This window comes from Emydura macquarii, unplaced genomic scaffold, assembly GCF_026122565.2.
Source record: "Emydura macquarii macquarii isolate MOO-44397 ecotype Brisbane River unplaced genomic scaffold, CSIRO-AGI_Emac_v2 contig_968, whole genome shotgun sequence".
Taxonomy (NCBI): domain Eukaryota; kingdom Metazoa; phylum Chordata; order Testudines; family Chelidae; genus Emydura; species Emydura macquarii.
In genome coordinates this window covers 10,224,500-10,242,482 of record NW_027131105.1, presented here as the reverse complement: position 1 = coordinate 10,242,482, position 17,983 = coordinate 10,224,500, and the positions used below count along the sequence as shown (strand labels likewise).

Here is a 17,983-nt window from a genome sequence, read left to right as displayed (position 1 = left end):
TTCGGAAATTCTCCATGAATTTCTTAGAGAATAATTCTGAACACTGTGTTGTATTTCCAATTCATACACTGTTTGTTAGTTTCATATGTTATTCTGTATTGTTAAAAACTGTATAATCTCAAAAACTAACCAACACAGGGCAAATTTTAAAAGTGACAATTCTGTTCAAAATTGGCCTTCAGTAAATATTTAAGCTCAAATGTTTTACATTTGCTTTTCATTAATTTCAGTGAAGTTCAAGCTCTCAAATGTCTGAAGAAAATGAACTCACAATGGACACAAAGTTGATTCAAAATATTTGTTCAATCTTCCAAAGAAATATCACCCACAATTTTTTCATTATCAGATCAGCCCAGTTAGATAGGTATTTATAATGCACCCATCTAACCTTTCTGGGTAAAAGGTTCTTAAATTATTTAGGTGTTTTTCAGTCATATTTCATAATCATATTTCACAACATATGCCTGTGTGTACCTTATTATTAGAATAAAATGTGCATATGAATGTATTTACTTACTCTGATTTATTTAGAGCTAGACTGGTCCAATAAGCTTCTATTGGTGCACTCACCACTGCATCAAACAGAACTTCTTGTATCAATTCTTTATCACCTATTATATGTATTAAAGCAATAGCAAAAATAGATTACATATATGGTGGAAAAAAAAGTCAAATCAAAATGTTTTATTACTTATTTATATTCAACCTATATTTCATCTACTTGAAGCATATGGGCTCTTCACAGAATTACAAGTTAAATATGTAAAGTTTTAAATTACTTCAGTTCAGCCATCACCAAAATTCTCCCTCATGCTTTGTGCTAGTGTGAAACCTGGCAGCCTTTATAATGGCACCAGCAATAATTTTAGATTAGGAAATGAAGAATACCTTATCCCTTTGAAGTGACACAGGTAAGACACTGCAATTTCTCATGCTGGCATTTGTACAGGACCCCAGATTTATGATCCATCTCTTGCAAAACAAGCTATAAGGTATATTAAGATGACCCACCCAAATCAACCGAAATGGTCAGCTCCCAAAAGATGGACTCCTGGGATTTCATGGATGGAACTATGGAAAAAGGGGAGACCTGAAATCTTCACAGACCAAGTCCCTCATTTGGTACCTTCTGTCTCCCTTGCTGGGGAGAGGGAGTTACAGGTTATATGGTAGGAGTCCTGTAACCCTTCATTGGACTCACTTAAATGCCTGGTACAAAGGAGACAGAGCAGGGAATGCCCTTCCCCAATATTAAGTTAATGAAGTTGTGGCCTGCTGCTTAAATCCATCTCTATGTCATTTTACTGCGTGTGCTGAGCAATGATCATGAGAGTTCCAGATCTCGGGTTTACATATCATCTAAAGGACGACCTGTTTTCTGCTACTGGACTGGAGTATTCAATCTTTTCTAACTCTTTGGGAAGAGTGCCACCTCCCTAAGAGTTCACCATCACCACTTCCTGAAGCATCTGGTGTTTTCTCTACAAGTCTCATCCAAGTACTGTCTCAGCCCAATCATCCTTAATTAAGAAGATCTGAGGAGACCATGACAGAAGATAGTATGGCTACCTAGTGTAAACTGGAAAATCAGTGTTTGGTTTGTCAATACTGTATTTAGTAAAATATCTGGGTATCAGTATGTGTAAGTACTGTACCACTATATTGCCTTATGCTCTCAAGTTAATATGGAATTTGCAAGGTGATGTCAGCTAACCATTCCTGTCCAACCATATTATCAATTCAACTAATTAACATTTCATTATGTAAAGCTTAAATACAACCATGGTTTTGATATGGGAAAGTCTATCAAATTTATCAGTATAAAAATATTTAACATACTCACATTGAAGCAATGGCTCTTTTCCTGTGAGATAGAGTTTAATAGCTTCTAACTGAGTCATTTGATGGTGTTCAGGATGTACGTCAGTATTGCAATATGACCTGAGAACATAATGTTGCCAAAATACTATAATGTAAATATTTATAAGCATGATCTTTCCTTGTCTTTGAATGTGAAGAGCTGGGAACAGCAAGCACAAACAACATTAAACAAAGAAGGGTAACAGACACCAATTTCATGCTTTGTTTAAGACTTACCATTCATCTGCCAAAGATACATCAGGGTGTTCTAAATCATGCAAACCTGTAACAGGAATAATAATAGGTTATACAGGGAGCAGTCTAGGTAACAGATGGATATTTACATCCATTTCATAACATACACTTTTCCTTCTTGGAAGGAGTATTATTACCACAGCGTAATAAATCACAGTAAACTATGTTCAAATACACTTTAGGGTTTGACAAACTGGCAAGAGCCAAGTACATGAGAGTTAAGCATGAAATGCCAGGAGTAAAGTAATTTGTTTGTGCATAGCTATTTAAATTCATATGATATGTTTGGAGATCTGAAGACCTGAGGAAAAAAAGGTGCATTATGGTAAAGTAGAGGACAACTTTGAATTCCCTTGCTCTTGTCATTTTAATAAAGCCTTTTATGTTACAACAACATAATCCAGAGTTTCAAGGAAGAACATTTTTTCAGAAATGGTAATATTTTTTTAAAACAAAAGGATGCAATGCTTCCATGAATATGAATAGGAGTTTACAGAATAGTCTAGAAGGTGTCTATTATATTACCACTTCATATACATGCCTGTAGATCAGTACTGTAGTATTAGTTACATAGCAACATAAATTTAAATGTTGGTAATTTTAAAACTCTTTTAACCTGATATCAGTAAATGTTGCAAATATGTTGGTCCCAGGATATTAGAGAGTATATAAAAGGCAAAATGGGCTAAATTTTCACAATCTGGACCCTGAGTTTTACCTATGAAGATGTAAGTACATACATAACTATGTGCATAAATGTGGGATTTATGCATGCAATTATATATAAGCACATATGCTCTGCAGGTCCAACTTAAGGTCCATGTTTTGAACATTCAGGCAATAATTTATTATTACTGTGTATTATGCTAATGGTAGATAAAGAAGTAGGAATGGTCACTGCACAAAGAGCTTACAAGAAAGAAAGAAAGAAAGAAAGATCCAGAAATTGGGAACCAGAAAGAAGCAGGGAACCAGAAACTGACTTTTTTGTTCCTTTCTTTCTTACTTAATACACAGCTCAGCAAGATGAACTATAGGTAGCATAGCAGAAGTGAGTCTTAAGAAGGCTTAAATGTGCATAGCGTAAGGGCTTGCAATGAGCTCAGGAAGGTCGTAACATCTATAAGGTGAAATACAAAAGGGGGGCATGCACATCTGAGAATCTGACAAAGACAGATGAGTGTATGAACATTAGCCAAGTGAAGGGGGCAGAGTTGTTATGCAAAGTGAGAAAAGTGGTGACAAGCAGCTTGAATCTGACGTGATAGCAGATGTGGAAACAACAGTGTGGATTCAAAATCATGGTCCTTAGTGATTGGGAGGATGGTAATATTGTCAAGAGAGATACAGTCAGAAAAGTGGAGAGGTTTGAGAGAGCAGAGTTTGGTTGTGGCTATGTTAAGGCTTAAGTGGATGATGAGACATCCAAGAGCAAATGTCAGACAGAGAGACCAAGATGTGGGATTGGATGAAGGAAGATAGATAGGTCAGAGGTGTGTTGGGAACAGCTCAGAGGGTAAAGGTTACAATGCTCCCACCAAGCTATCTTTCTTTCTTTCTAGATACTTATATGGTATCTGAGTGCCTCACAAACATTAATGTATTTACCTTCGCAACAATTCTGTGAAGTAGAGAAGAATTATTTTGCCCAATTTACAGATAGGTAACTAAGATGCACAAAAATAAACTGACTTGTCTGGGGTCACAGAGAAAGTATGTGACGGGGCCGGGAAATGAATACAGATCTTTTCAGTGTTTTTCCTGAAGCCTTAGCAGCAAGCATTGCTTTTTGAACACCTTTTCACATAATGCTGATTATTTGAAGCCACCGCTACAACTTCTCTCCACACCCTCTCAGCACAAGGCTCCTCCACTGTGAATGGCCATCATAAAGCTACATCCGTTATATGTTGGTTACGATCTACCTGCTCCTGAGGATGTTTCTACCTACCTAGCTCCCTGAATTATTGCTCTTCTTCTACTCTCCTGATTTTCCTTCCCCAGGTCCCTCTCATATTGTATTCCATACAGGACCAAGTCCACACCCTTCCATTCCTGACCTCATCCCCACACAGCTGCCTCTGCTCACCCAACTTCTCCTTGCAGGAAAGCACTTTGGTCACTGTTTTGATACTTCCATCCATTTCACTAATGAACTTATCAAAATTAAAACTCCAGAAAGAAGAAAGTGTTTTTTCTTTTAGTTTTGCTAATAAAAAGAAAACAAAATATCAAAACCAAAAGCACTTAGCTCTAGACCCAGTTCAAAGTTGATTAATATTGACTTGCTTTACATTGTGTGGTGATAAGGTTTACCGCAATTTAGTTTGGGCATAGCAAAATACTACTTTAAATACATGCAATATCTTGATTCAGAAATTAACCTGAAGTTTCTTCTATAAAGATTATTAACAACAAACATGAACCCTTAAGTGATTCTTCAGAATGGGAGGCTTCCAGAAAAGAAGATTCATAAGGACATTCTGAATACATGTCATATTAAAAAACTTAAACACCAAGTCTGAATATCAGATATGATCTAATTTCCCTAAGGAATCTTCAGAGAAACCATGTAAGAGGCGCACAAGCTGTAGGCTAACTAAAGATCAACAATAAAACTGTAAGCACCACAAGAGGGTAGATGGTCTCTTACCTTCTTCTATAGTTACGTTCCCTCTAAAGAAATATTTGCCGTGTCCTCTAGAGAGAGCCACACCTAAACTGTGCAGAGAAATAAAGCAGACCTTGAAATCTGTGGCACAAATAAAAGCAGAGACTGAGAGTCATTTTGCCTTTCTAACAATTCCAGTTCATGTACTATGAACAATTTTTAAAACAGTTTGTTTCCAAATTCCACTGATAATATTTATTGTTCAACTAGCTACTCCAATGCCATTTGGGGTTTGATGTGCCAGCAGCAATTGGCTGTACTTATGTGTGCTTAGAGGTGCAGCAAACCACTCACTCTTTGACAAATGAACAAACAAGCCCCTCTAAGCACACAGCTATTCACCCAGCATGTTCATTCTTCATCCAAGTCCTGAACTTGCCCACAGGTTTACCATAGAGAAGACGACTCTTCGAAAATCAGACTCAGCTATTGAGAAACTAACCCTTTTATAAAGCATGGAAGCCAATGGAGCTGGTGAAAGGAAAGAAACATCAGAACTAATAATGGTGTCATGAACAAATTCTCAATGTAATTTTTCTGCTGCTCACATTTTTCATCTGTTTATATTTTCTTCATTGACTTTATTTAGCACCACTTAAAGTTTTTCAAAAATTAAGTAATCTGTTATTTTAAAAAAGGAAATCTACTGCCCTATATAGGGTTGTTCAGAAGTGATGAGGTGCATGGGAGGGGACCTTAAAAGTCTCTCCCTCTTTCTAATGAACTGATGCAGCTGCAGTGCAGGATACCTTCTGATAGATATATGTGCCAGAAGAGTGGTCTAGGCTCACCGGAAAATTGCAGTAGAGCTCTGCAATTAGCAGCTGCCCTCTTTGAACATAGGATGCAGTAAATATACTTTTATTAATGGATTATTTCTAATGCAATTTTGGGCATTCAGTTAGTGATTTCTTGCCCTTTTTGCTAAAACACATGCGAAAAAAATATGGCTGACTTATTCAGTTTTAGCGATGCAAATATACTGAAGATAGTTCTCAGAAACAACATATAAAAACCTCAAATTGGAAGTGAAATACTACCTCCATTTATATTGCATTTTTGTTGCGGAAAAAAAAAATTAAAATGGGGCTAAATATGTAGTTAGTTAAATGGATTATAGTATTTATGGCTCTCTGAGTACTTGCAAAAACCTCTTGTTCAACGTAAACCTCAACTGAGTATTATTTTAATGAAACGTAAGCCATGACAAACACAGTGAGTTTGCCTATGTGAGCTTGCATAAACTTTCCATCCCGGGAAAAGCTGAAAGGAATGCCGGAAAGCCTCTTTTCTTTGCTATTTTCAGCATTGTCCAGGGATATTTTATTGTAAGCTCCTGCTGATGAGCTTTTAATGAGCTCACAAGATTTGTACAAATGTGAGTACAATGAGTCTGATGAAATGTTGATTTATTATGGTCAGCTCTACCTGAAAGGAGTACCCTTGATGTCTGTATAATAGTAGTCATTTGTCATCACCAATACTCGTTTCTAGATTCAGAACAAGAAAGTCAGAGAAAAGAAAACAAGGTTAGTTTTCTATGAGAAATTTGTAAAAGAGTAAATGGTTAGTTTGTGATAAGGTTAATAATGACATACAAGGTGCCTGTGGTGGCTCAGGATCATTAAAAGCAAGAGAAAAATGATCTTAGTGAAACATATCTATTCCAAATAACCTTCAAGGATCCTTTAAACATCTATTTGCTTTACATTTAGCAGGAAGAGCATTTTATACATTGTACCCCTTTGTCCACTGTCTTCTTCACCTCCATAGAAAATTTCCCTGTTTTCCGATTCACCATTGCATTTCGAAGCTGAAATGAGAGAAACATTTTTGTCACTTCCTTCATGTGTGTATTTAGTAATTTTCACATCCCAAAGTTCCCAAATGTTTTCATTTGTTCACAGCAATTCTTTTCATACAGTTAGAACACAATTTTTCAGTAATTACTACAGCACTTCCAATAAGTCTGTTAAAGGTGTTATGAGAAGGCAGTCCAGCAGGGGAAAAATAATCTGTGATTCAGGTATGTCAACAAGTTGTACAATAGCAAAGCAATAAAGAATAACGACAGCTATTTCCTTTTTTCTTTCAACTTCCATTTGGTGCTCTACGTTGGACTACTTAAATCAACCCAGAAACTGAAACTGGTACAGAATGGGACAGTCCATTAAGTGAAGTCTCAGCGGGAACATACAACAGCACTGATCTGTGATCTGCATTGGCTGCCTCTTGGATTCTGAGTGGAATTTAAGGTATTGGATTTTACCTTTAAAATCCTTAATGGCTCAAAAATGCCTTCCTGATGTACCATGCTGTGACAGCTCTACTGAGTAAAGGTGCTTGGGTTGGAGCCACCTCAGTGTAAAAGTGGATCGAATGGCAGGGCATTCTCTTTGAGGAGCCCTCAGCTTTGTAACTTACTACCCTTGTCTGTTTATCTGAAATAGCTCTAAAACACTGAACTTAATGACCTATCTATTTAGCTAGGTTTTTGGGAAGGGAGCTATATGATAAGAACTGCTATTTGGGAATAATGTGAGTATTGTCTGGGTGTGTTTTCTGTATTCATATGCAGTGTTGTAGTAGCCCTGTCTATCCCAGGATATTAGAGAGGCAAGGTGGTGAGATAATATCATTTATGGGACCAACTTCTGTTGGTGAGAGAGACAAGGTTTCAAGCTACACAGAGCTCTTCTTCAGGTCTGGGAAAGGTACACACAGTGTCACAGCTAAATACAAGGTCAAACAGATAATTTAGCATGAATAGTTGGCATATATACTAAGAGACCATTCAAGGCGAAGTGGTGTTTTGTTATTTTCTGGTTTAGGGTTAGAAGAAGCTACTGATACTTTCTTATCCTTTTGTATTTTTAATTAATGGCACAGGCACAGAGAACTTAGCAAAGGTATTTTTATGATAAGTTTTAAATAAAAAAATTGTTATGCTTGTGGATATTTTTATAGTAAACAGTAATAGTATGTTATAAATATTTCATGAACATAATTCTCATTACAGATTCCCACTAATTACTCATTCATTCATGTTCACTCTGTAGCATATTTTCAGATATAGTATTATATTTTATCTGGTAAAACGTTACTTACACTAAAATATGTTCTGTAAGGGACAATAAAATAAGTAAAAAACTGCACGAGAGTGTTATGACATGAGCACTTTGATATCTCTTAAATCATTGCTATTTACAATATTTGGAAACAATGTTGTACATAGTGTTCTAGCAACATCCATCCCTCTCCTTCTCCAATACCGCATGCTACGTATGACAGATTGGGCAATGGGGACAGATTTCAATGAAAATTTGCAAACGTGGCTCTATCAAGGTGCTATGCAGGCTTTTCTAGTTAGAGTGAGCAAGGCCTGACAAAGCTTGTCAGTGAAATATCTGTTTTTATTTTCATGAAAAGAAGTTGAGCATGGCTGACCTATCAAAAACTGCAATGTTTGCGCTCTTTAAATGTAATTCTAGGCTGTCTAGATTTGACTTAACAGTCTTACTTTCCTGTCAGTGAGTGTAAAAGAATAATTTTTAGCTGGAGGCATGTATAAAATAAAGCATACATTTTACTGTAGATTTTTTTAACAATACATAATAGGCAATTCTGGAAATATTTTCCCATTTTAGCTTTTGTGGTTTTGGATTTGGAGAGCTGGTCTTAATTAACAATCTACTTTCTAACATTTAAAGAACTGTTCCATTTATCTTTAACATGTTTTTCATTTTTCCCCCTTTTGGTGCCTGCAGTTATCTAGGACCTATTCCTCCCACAAACCTCAGGCAAGTCATAGATTTACTAACAGGGCCTCCAAAACTCTAGTAGCATTTAAGATCAAGGCTGCATGTGACATTTAGCATTTTACTTGTCTTTATTTATTTGCTTTCTGCAAGTACATTTCTTGGATTTATAATCTGGTTTCTCAACTCTTCAGCAGCATCATCTCCACTCTTGAGTATATAAAGCAAGTACTGCTTCAGATGACTACAGACACCCAAAACATCATTCAAACTTTTTTCAGTACACACACACACACACACACACACACACGGTCCAATTACAAATTATAGTAAAAGAATTTTAAGAAGCAACTTCATGAAAAGTAAAGTTCCATTTACAGATTGCAACTTTTCTTGCCTTTGCCCTCGTGGAATTTTAAACATCACTGGAAATAATCGTATTTCCTTCATTCCGATAAAATACTGCAAGGATTTCTATTCCTAATAGTGTGTCAGTAAGATCAAGATAGCAGCTTTTATAGCTTGGGAAATGAATTAAGGAAAAAATACCTCCACTGAATCGGTTTGCTTGTGATTACCGAAATTCTCAATTCAGAGAATTCTCAATTCTCCTCACTAGGCCCCAGGATAGCTCCTAATTCATGTCTTTTGTATACTTTTTTGTGTTACATAAGTATGCCCTTTATTATCTGTCTTCCTGTCCTACTGAGAGATGAAGGAAGGTCCAGTGGTTAGGGTACTAACCTAGGACTTGGGAGACCAAAGTTCAAATACCTGTTCTGCCACACACTTCCTGTGTGAACCTGAGTTAGTCACTTAGCTTCTCTCTGTCTCAATTTGGGGATCATAATAATTTCCTGTGTCATGGGAGTTTTGGGAGGTTAAATATTGTGAAATGCTGAGAGATGTACTGAAAAAAATGTTATATAAGAGCTAGGTATTATTATTATTTCTGTCACCAAACACAATCTCAATGCTACAGTATGAGATCATTTAACGTGCTTGGAAAACTGTGAAATCATTAAGTCAATGTGGTAACAAGTGAGAAATTCTCTTACACAAATTCAACAGAAGTATTTTGTGGGGGTAAAATATACCAGTAATATATTACATGATTACAAGCAGCTGTATGAATAAGCTAATTCTTTACTCTTTTTGGAACTTGAGCAAACAACTCCTCATTGGTCTGGCACAGGGAGAAAGAAGAGCAACATACCCCGGCCGTCTGAGCCGCGTGCTGCTTTCATGTCAGCAAGCTGTACAGCAAAGTTCTAATTCCTCAAAGAAATGTCCAGCAGTCTCACTGAGCCTTACTAACACCAACAAGCAGCTACATTTTCTCCCAAGGATGGTGACATAAATGATGCTATAAAATGATTTTTAAAAATGATCCTATAAATGATCCTTAAAAAAAAAACCCAAAAACCAAACAACGACAAAATACAAAACTTTCTGGATATTCCTTAAACCGTAGTACGCAAAGGATTAAATATAGAGTGGGGTCGGTCATTATTTTGACCAGCAAAGTCCTCCCCAAACCAGAAAATTCTATTTATCTCTAGTCCCATGGCTAAAAATGGTTCTATCTGTAGCCTTCATCATGAACATCCTTATTTTGAACCGCCCCTTCTCCATCCCTTTTGTTGATCTTTCTGTCCCTCTGTGTATCTGTAGCTCTTCCATACGTGGTGTGTGTAGTTATATTACACACACATATATGCACACACACACACTCCTCTCTTCCCTTACACAATAAAATTGTAACAGTGCTGGATTTGGTGTCAAAAATCTCTTTAAAAAAAAGGATTCTTTTCACTTCGTATTTTCTCACATTTAGACATTTGCAAGAACTTCCCAGTTGCAGGTAGTGCTGCCAAAGCATTAGGCCAGCATTTGGCGTTTTACTATATTTTTCCACAATATTTAACATACCGTCTTTTCAGAAAATATTTGGTGACTAATGATCTATTAGTAGATTTGTAGGCCACTGTTGTACAAAAAAGTATTTATCGATGAGATTACTTTTGAAGGAGGATTTGTTTATTTAAGTATGTGATGGTGAATTGTAATGATTCTGCAACCTGTTAGATTTGACCCCTTTAAGGAAGTTACTACGAAGTGCACATAGTATGTGTGAGTATCAAGACTGTGGTTAGGAGTGGTCCAAAGCTACAGTACTAGGCCTATATATTTCCTGTCACGTACTCTGTACTTCTCAAAAATAATTCATCTTGCTGTTTGTCTAGTTTTCACTTTTACATGTTGGGAGCAGACCTGGATCCTGTCCACAAGCTTATTGCTCAATTTAGTCTATTAGTAGTACTAAGAAAACTATTAGGTTTTTTTCGAAACCTGAAACCATGGGAAACTCTGCTTGTTTCAAGGTTCGAACATTAAAAACTAAAACTAACAGAGTTCAGTCCAAACCTTTTTTGGGCCCCATGGACCTTTCATCAAAAATTGAAATAAAACTCTTTGCTGTCTCTGGATAGACACAAAACAGATTTTGGTTTGGTTTTGTAAGGAAACTTTGGTGACTGTGGGTCACACGATAGGTCTTCTGGGTCTCACAGAATTGCACAAAATTGATTCCACAGGCAGTGCATAGAAGATGAACATTTGCCAGTTTTATCTGGAGCTTTGGTGGCTCTGTTGTGTATTCAGACAAAACCAGAATTCCAAGCAGAGCTCTATTGGTTTAAATCTTTTTGAACCAAAATCAGTTTGTGTTCAACAAACAAATTGAAACCACTAACTAGAGTTGTGTGACATTTATTGCAACTGAAGTGAGAACACAAATGAGAAAATAAAATTGTACAAACAAAGTAGAAGAAATTATAGAAATATGCAGGAAATACTAGGTGGAATCAAAATGGGATAAAGGACAGAAGGGAAATAGAAAAGAGAGACAAATTCATGAATGCCTAAAAGGTTGCATGTTCAGCCTATTAATAAAACTTGTACATTGAAAGTACATTTTTTAAAATGTCAGTTGTGGATAAATTAGGTAGAGAGAAATGTAAACCAGGATAAGAAAAAAGCAAGGTATAAAATATGAAATATTGCAGAGATTACAGAAGGATGTTTAGAGATATGAAAATGTGATGAGGAAATCTTACACATTGAAGGCCAAAAAATGCACTCTGTGACATAAGAAATAATAAGAAAGGTTTCACATAAAGTTAGAACAAAAAATATGGAGAAAGTACGGCCTCTTGAGAGACAATGAGGACACTCTATCAACAGGAAAGAAAGATATTGCAAAAAACACAAATGAATTGTCTCATTATTCACAAAGAAGGGGATGGGTGGTGGCAGAAACAGATATATATTTTGCAAGCGAGAAAAGAAAATATAGACTTACATCAGAAAGGGGCTCAAAGAATTAGTACATCTGAAGACTGACAAAACTCCAGGGGCAGATGTACGTGATTCATCCCAGATTTTGAAAGGACACGACAAAGCAAATCTGGGAACCTTCAGTGGATGCATTCAAAACCTCTCTGGCAACAGTAAAGGTATGAGGGACTCAAGAGAAGCTACTGATATTTGAGAAGGGATCTAGGAAAGATCTATGAAAACACAGACATTCAGGCATGACTTTGGCAGTGGGGAAGTTATGGGAAAAACTAAATAACAGGGAGAAAAAGGGGAACACCTGGAAAGTTATGATTTAATTAAGGACAGTCAGCATGGATTCACACAAAACGAATCATGCCTAACAAATCAGATTTATTGAGGAAGTAACAGAAGGACCAGGCAAAGGATAAGCCATGGACATAAGGAAAGCTTTTGATACAGTACTGCAGAAAAGACTAAGCCTGCAGGGTAAGAAAGACTAGGACAGAGGGTAAACTACAGAGAGGACAAAGAAATATGGGCAATATTTGGAGGGATCTTGTACAGGGCACCAGGAATCGACTTTTATGCTATTCTTCAAATCTGAAATTAAGTGTTAGGAGCGCCATTCTAGCTTTTGTGATCTAAACACAAACCCAAGGGTCTAGGGTTTTTTTAAATTTAGTTTAGTTTGTTCTTTTTATTTTTAAGGGCAGCATGAGCCAAGAGAGCTCTTGCAGAGAGGCAGAGCAGTCATGGAATATGAAAGTCAGGTGATGAATTTTACAGATGACACAAACAGAGAGAGAGAGAGAGAAATGCGCATGTGTGAAGGAATCAGTACAAAACAGGAGGGTCATAAAGTTCTAGATTAGGTAAAAAGGAACTAGTGTTTTGGAGTAGTCAAGTGGCCTCTTTGCTGACCACTTGAACAGTTACCAGGTACACTAGTGTGATACAACAATGTCTTCTGACAAGGCCTTAAAACAAATCACTTACCACATCATTTCTATCTTCCCATTCAACCTCAGAAAGATCAACACTGCTGTAGTTGGGTTTTCTTCTCTTTTTTCCTTCTTCATACTAGTATTCAAAATTTAAAAAAATTAAAACATTAGGGATGATATATTTTACTTGCACAAATATCCCATGTCAGATGATTTTAAGAGTTGCTAGATGGATATTGGCTAGATGCAACATACATTTTCAGTGTGTGGATAATTAGTATAAAATGAAGCACACAGATGCTCATAAACATTATCTGTGAACCGAAAAACCTTTTTAGTACATGTTTATACACGATTCCTTTGCTGTAATGCACATCTATCCTTCAAGCAGAATTCTCTTCCAGCATGTGACTCTAATGTCAGACCCATTTTAGAAATGTGGGAAAAGTAATATTCCTAATAAATTAGTTTGTTCTCTTTGCCACATTTTATAATCAATTCAGCAATTATACCTTCCACACATTACTATATAAGGCCTGGATCTCAAAGTTTATACTAAGTGTCCCAAACTAGCTTTCAGTCAGGCAGGAAGTTATATTTCCTACAATCTTATCAACAAAATGTTTACACATTTCTCTTTAAACAAGATAAGATGCGTGTCTTGGGAAGCTTGGTGTTAATATTTGCTGATATTACATTTTAATCTATGATTTAATGGGAAAAATAAAGTAATATACTAATAATGGCAAGTTATAATTTTTATCACTACAGCCATTGTTACTCTGTAAATCTCACATTTTAAGTAAACACCTTTAATGACAAACGGGGTGTTTATAATGTGGGAAATTCTGCCTTCTGCTGAACATCAGAAATCAGCGACCCCACTCGTTTAAGAACAAACATCCCGAGGTATGAAGCAAGAGAATGTGTTTTTATATAGAATTTCCCAGCTCTGTAAGTGGATAAATTAATCCATATGGTTTTAAGTGAATTGATGGGAACATATTTGAAACACACGTACTTTTTGGTAACAATGTTTGTGTGCTTTAAAATGCTGAAAACTCATTTTCTAGGTCTTTTACTTTTTTATAATGGCTAAAAAGAAAAGACACAAATTTTTCTACCAAGAGTGGTCAGAGAAAGTGGGAGGTTGTGGGCACTTCTGGAATCATATTTGTAACTGTGCAGGTTTGGAATAATAGCCCCTCCACCACACAGACTGCTGCTGCAGGAACTTTCAGTCATCTTTTGTGGTGAACACCCACTTGCACTAAGCCTAATCTTTAGAGGAGATGCCTTCCTTCTTCATGGTAAAAATAGGCTTCTGTTCCCATGAGTTTTATTCTAAATTAGAGGAACTGGATATTAAACTCATGGTCACTTTTGTAACATCAAAATAATTTTAAAAATAGAGATGTCAGAGAAGTAATTCCTTCTGGAGAAACTGCCTATTTTTTTCAGGGGATCAGTTGTTGTCAGGCCATGTTTACAATAGAGATGTTGTGGGAGGGGTGGAGTTGGAAACACGGGGTAGTAGTAGATCACAGTGCTGCTCTGCCTTCTTATTTTTGCTCACAGTGATTTGGCTCCTCCAGGTGATTCCCAAAGGCAGTACTTTTGAGAGGTCACATCTCATAACTTCCTGAATCAGTTATCATTATTCTTTTTGAGTAAGACAAACACTTGGCCAGGTCCTCTGCTGAAAGCCTTAGTCTAAGGTCACATCACAAGTAGGGTTTAACTTTTTGCACAGTTTTACACTCAGTTTGCAATCCCCTAGTGTGGATGCAGTTATACCAATATAAAGGGGTTTGTACAGGTATTTCAAAACATGCTAAGGATGATATAAAAATATCTTTATACTGGTATAAATGTTTCCACATTATAGGGTTGCAGCAATTTATCCAAATCATTATCATTTTTTCAACTTATTTAGTTAAATTGGTGCAAAAAACTGTGCAAACCGACCCATAGACACTGAGAGTTAACAATTACAACAGCTAGACATGAGATGGGGTAATTTGGGTGTAGCAAATATGGAATGACTCATGAACTACTGCCAATGTATAACTATCTTTATTTATGGCTTGTCTACGCTGTGCTTTAGCCTGCACCAGAGGGGTGTAAATTTTAGTCTTCACAAATGTCTCATGCACTAACTGGCCTCTGAATCCTGCTGGTGCACAATAAAAGTTCCCTTGTGTGCATTAATATAGTACCCTTGCCAATAGTACTATGTTAATGTGCAATTGGGAATATTTAGGGCGCACCAGCAGAGTCCACGTAGGCCAGTAAGTGCATAACACCCTATGGCAAACTAAAATTTACACCCTCTGGTGTGGACTAAAGCATCGGTGTAGAAAAGCCCTTACATACATTTAAGACTTTCTGGGGTATATTTTGTTCTTATACACGTGACAATTCTTACTGAAGACAAAGGGATCTTTGCTCATGTATCTGAAGATAGAACTGCTGTCAAATATGAGGCAACCCAACTATATCATAATGATTACGGACATTTTTCATACTAATATGTTTCATTTAAGTAACATGCGATCAAAGGGAGATGGGAAAAGAGTCCAGAGAGCATACATATCCAAAGTTTAAGCTATACAGTGAACTAAACCACAGTGGGATTTATTAACAATCAGAAGGCAAGTGTTCAAAAATTCAGAACTTACAGGTAAAAACAAAAGTGTATTTCTCAAAACAAAGCTTCCTGTGGCCATGCAAGGAAGAAGAGCAGAAAACTTTTTGAGGTCCAGCAGCGAACTCACCATTAGAGCTGGGCAAAATTTTTTGGACTAATTTTTTTTTCGATGTAAAAATGCAGATTTAGGTGAACCAAAGCATTTTGCAAATTTGTGTAGAATTCACCAAATTGTTTCAGTTGCAAAAAAAGAACAGAAAAAAAAACCAAACCCCAAATTCTGAAAGTTTAAATAGTTTGTTGTCACATTTTAAAAACAGAACATTTTAACTTCTTGATTCAAAATGACTTTTGATTTGAATTTTACTTCAATTATATTAAAAAAATGAAACATTTTTTGCAGACCAAATAAAATATTTAATCTGACCCAAAATGAAATTTTTTCACCATTTTCAGTTCATCAAAAAATTCGAAATATTTTTTGTTTGAACAACCTGAAATGGATTATTTTTATATATTCTTTGATTTGTCCACAAAAATATCAGTTACTCACACAGTTCTTCTCGCCATGCAGATTTGGGAAACTCTTAGATACTATAGTAACAGTGCTAGACAAAACACAATAACTTTGATTGACTTCTATAGGGCCAGCATATGACCTGAAGTACTCAATCCAGCAAACACTTGTGCACATGTATAACTTTGCTTATCTGACTAGTTGAAATGACGCTATCATATGACCAAGGTTACACATTTCTGTAAGTGTTTGCAGGTTTGCGGCCTAAAACAGTAAGATGGATAGATTATAGAGAAGTTTATAATAATACTCTTCAGTATATTTAGAACTTCACAAACAGTCTACTTTGTTCTAGTTCCTTTCTAATTTTAGTATTTAACATTCTCCTAACAGTAGTTTTTACGTACTGCAAGCAAGGCTTGGGATCAGTTTACCTCTTCAAAAATCTCTTTATAAAATGTAATTCATCCATACATTTTCTTTTTCTACTTATTTTAACCTATTTTCACTTTAGTATCTGACACTTTCTGTTGAAGTATAGAATACTGATTGAAGGCTGGAGCCAAACCCATTTGCAACGTTATTCATACTGTAATACACTGAAACAAATTAGTAAAATACACACTAGGAACGATGGAAACTAGGACTGAATTAGCTTCCTCTCAGAGCATGCAAGAAAGAGCTAGATTTAAACTGCGTGCTGTTAAATCCAGTTTTTGGCCACCAGAAAATGTATGGTGATATTATTTAGTGAGTTAACACCTGCAAAATGAAGGATATATGCTTCAATTTAAAAAAACATTGTGAATAGCACACTGGACTTCTTCTTAATCACCTTTTAAAATAAAACCTCTCTCATAAGAGCACATTTTTTTGAATGAAATAGGTAACCACTTCCTCTGGTAATTAGAATGACCTTTATCTTAATCAGTGTCTTTTATTTGAGGTTTGGCCAAACAGTTTTAGTACTTGATGATTCATGAACAATGTGTGAGGTGTTCTGCTTGAAGACCTTTAAGTCACTTTTTTTGCCGCCCAGTATAAAACTATTTATATGTGCCCTTATTAGGCTTTATGCTTTGATTTTTCCCCCCTGAGCAGTCCCTTATGGATTAGACAGCATCTGCATTGAACATGACTTGCCATGTGATTATAAAGCCACAGTGAAGTAATTTGATTCATGAGGGAGTGAGCAGTGTCTTAACAACTGCAAACCTCAAGTCTAAGATGATGGGAATTTAGCAGATACATGCTTCATCTGGTTAAGGGGTAGCACTGTGGGAGAGTAAACTACTGAAATAGCACCCTCTGAAGTTGTGTCAGTATATTGCAGGGAACTGTAGACCAAATCCCTAATGGAAAAGTACTGTAGCAAAAAATAGTTAGCGTCCAAATACCAAGGGCTAGAGAGGTAGAAATACTTTCAAGAGAAAGCTCTCCTTTGCCAAAGTATTCTGTCACAAAAACTAGCAATAGAAACGTTCCCAATTTTAAAATTTAGCATCAGTCTGGTGTGTTTGCACCCTTATGGACAAATGCTACAAAATTTAATATGAAATCAGTATATTCTATAGAAATTCCATAATGATGTATAGGAACTATACTGAGAATCTGGGATCTGATTCAAAAGTCCATCTCTGTTCAGTAAAGCATTTAAGTATATGTTTAATTCAAGGCTAGTCAATAGGCAGATCATGGGCCAAATCCAGTCTGCCAGATGCTTTTGAATGGACCGCAAAATCTTTTTATTTCCTTATTATTATCGTTATTGTTATTATTTTTGTATTATTTTCTCTGGAGTCTGAACTCTGGCAATACCTTGACCATGAAATTGGGACCTTGACAAAAAATAATTGATCGCTCCTGGCTTAACATTACGCACATATTTAAGTCCCATTAACCTCAATGGGACTTTAGCCTGAGCCTGAAGTTAAGCTTATGCTTAAATGGTTTGATGAATAGATATGGGCTTAAGCATGTGTGTAA

At 36.2% G+C, this 17,983-nt stretch overlaps 1 protein-coding gene across 1 annotated transcript in view; it reads right to left on the bottom strand.

Moving 5' to 3' along the window:
* The window catches only part of CACNA2D3 (calcium voltage-gated channel auxiliary subunit alpha2delta 3), a 665,237-nt gene that overhangs the window by 120,596 nt on the left and 526,658 nt on the right, over positions 1–17,983 (bottom strand). Inside the window, exons 17-23 of the mRNA XM_067544184.1 lie at positions 12,883–12,966; positions 6,528–6,599; positions 6,215–6,276; positions 4,769–4,836; positions 2,098–2,143; positions 1,844–1,941; positions 518–611 (exon numbers count right to left, since the gene is read on the bottom strand). Of these exons, the coding sequence (XP_067400285.1) occupies positions 518–611; positions 1,844–1,941; positions 2,098–2,143; positions 4,769–4,836; positions 6,215–6,276; positions 6,528–6,599; positions 12,883–12,966 (524 nt within the window). The remainder of the gene's footprint in view (positions 1–517; positions 612–1,843; positions 1,942–2,097; positions 2,144–4,768; positions 4,837–6,214; positions 6,277–6,527; positions 6,600–12,882; positions 12,967–17,983) is intronic.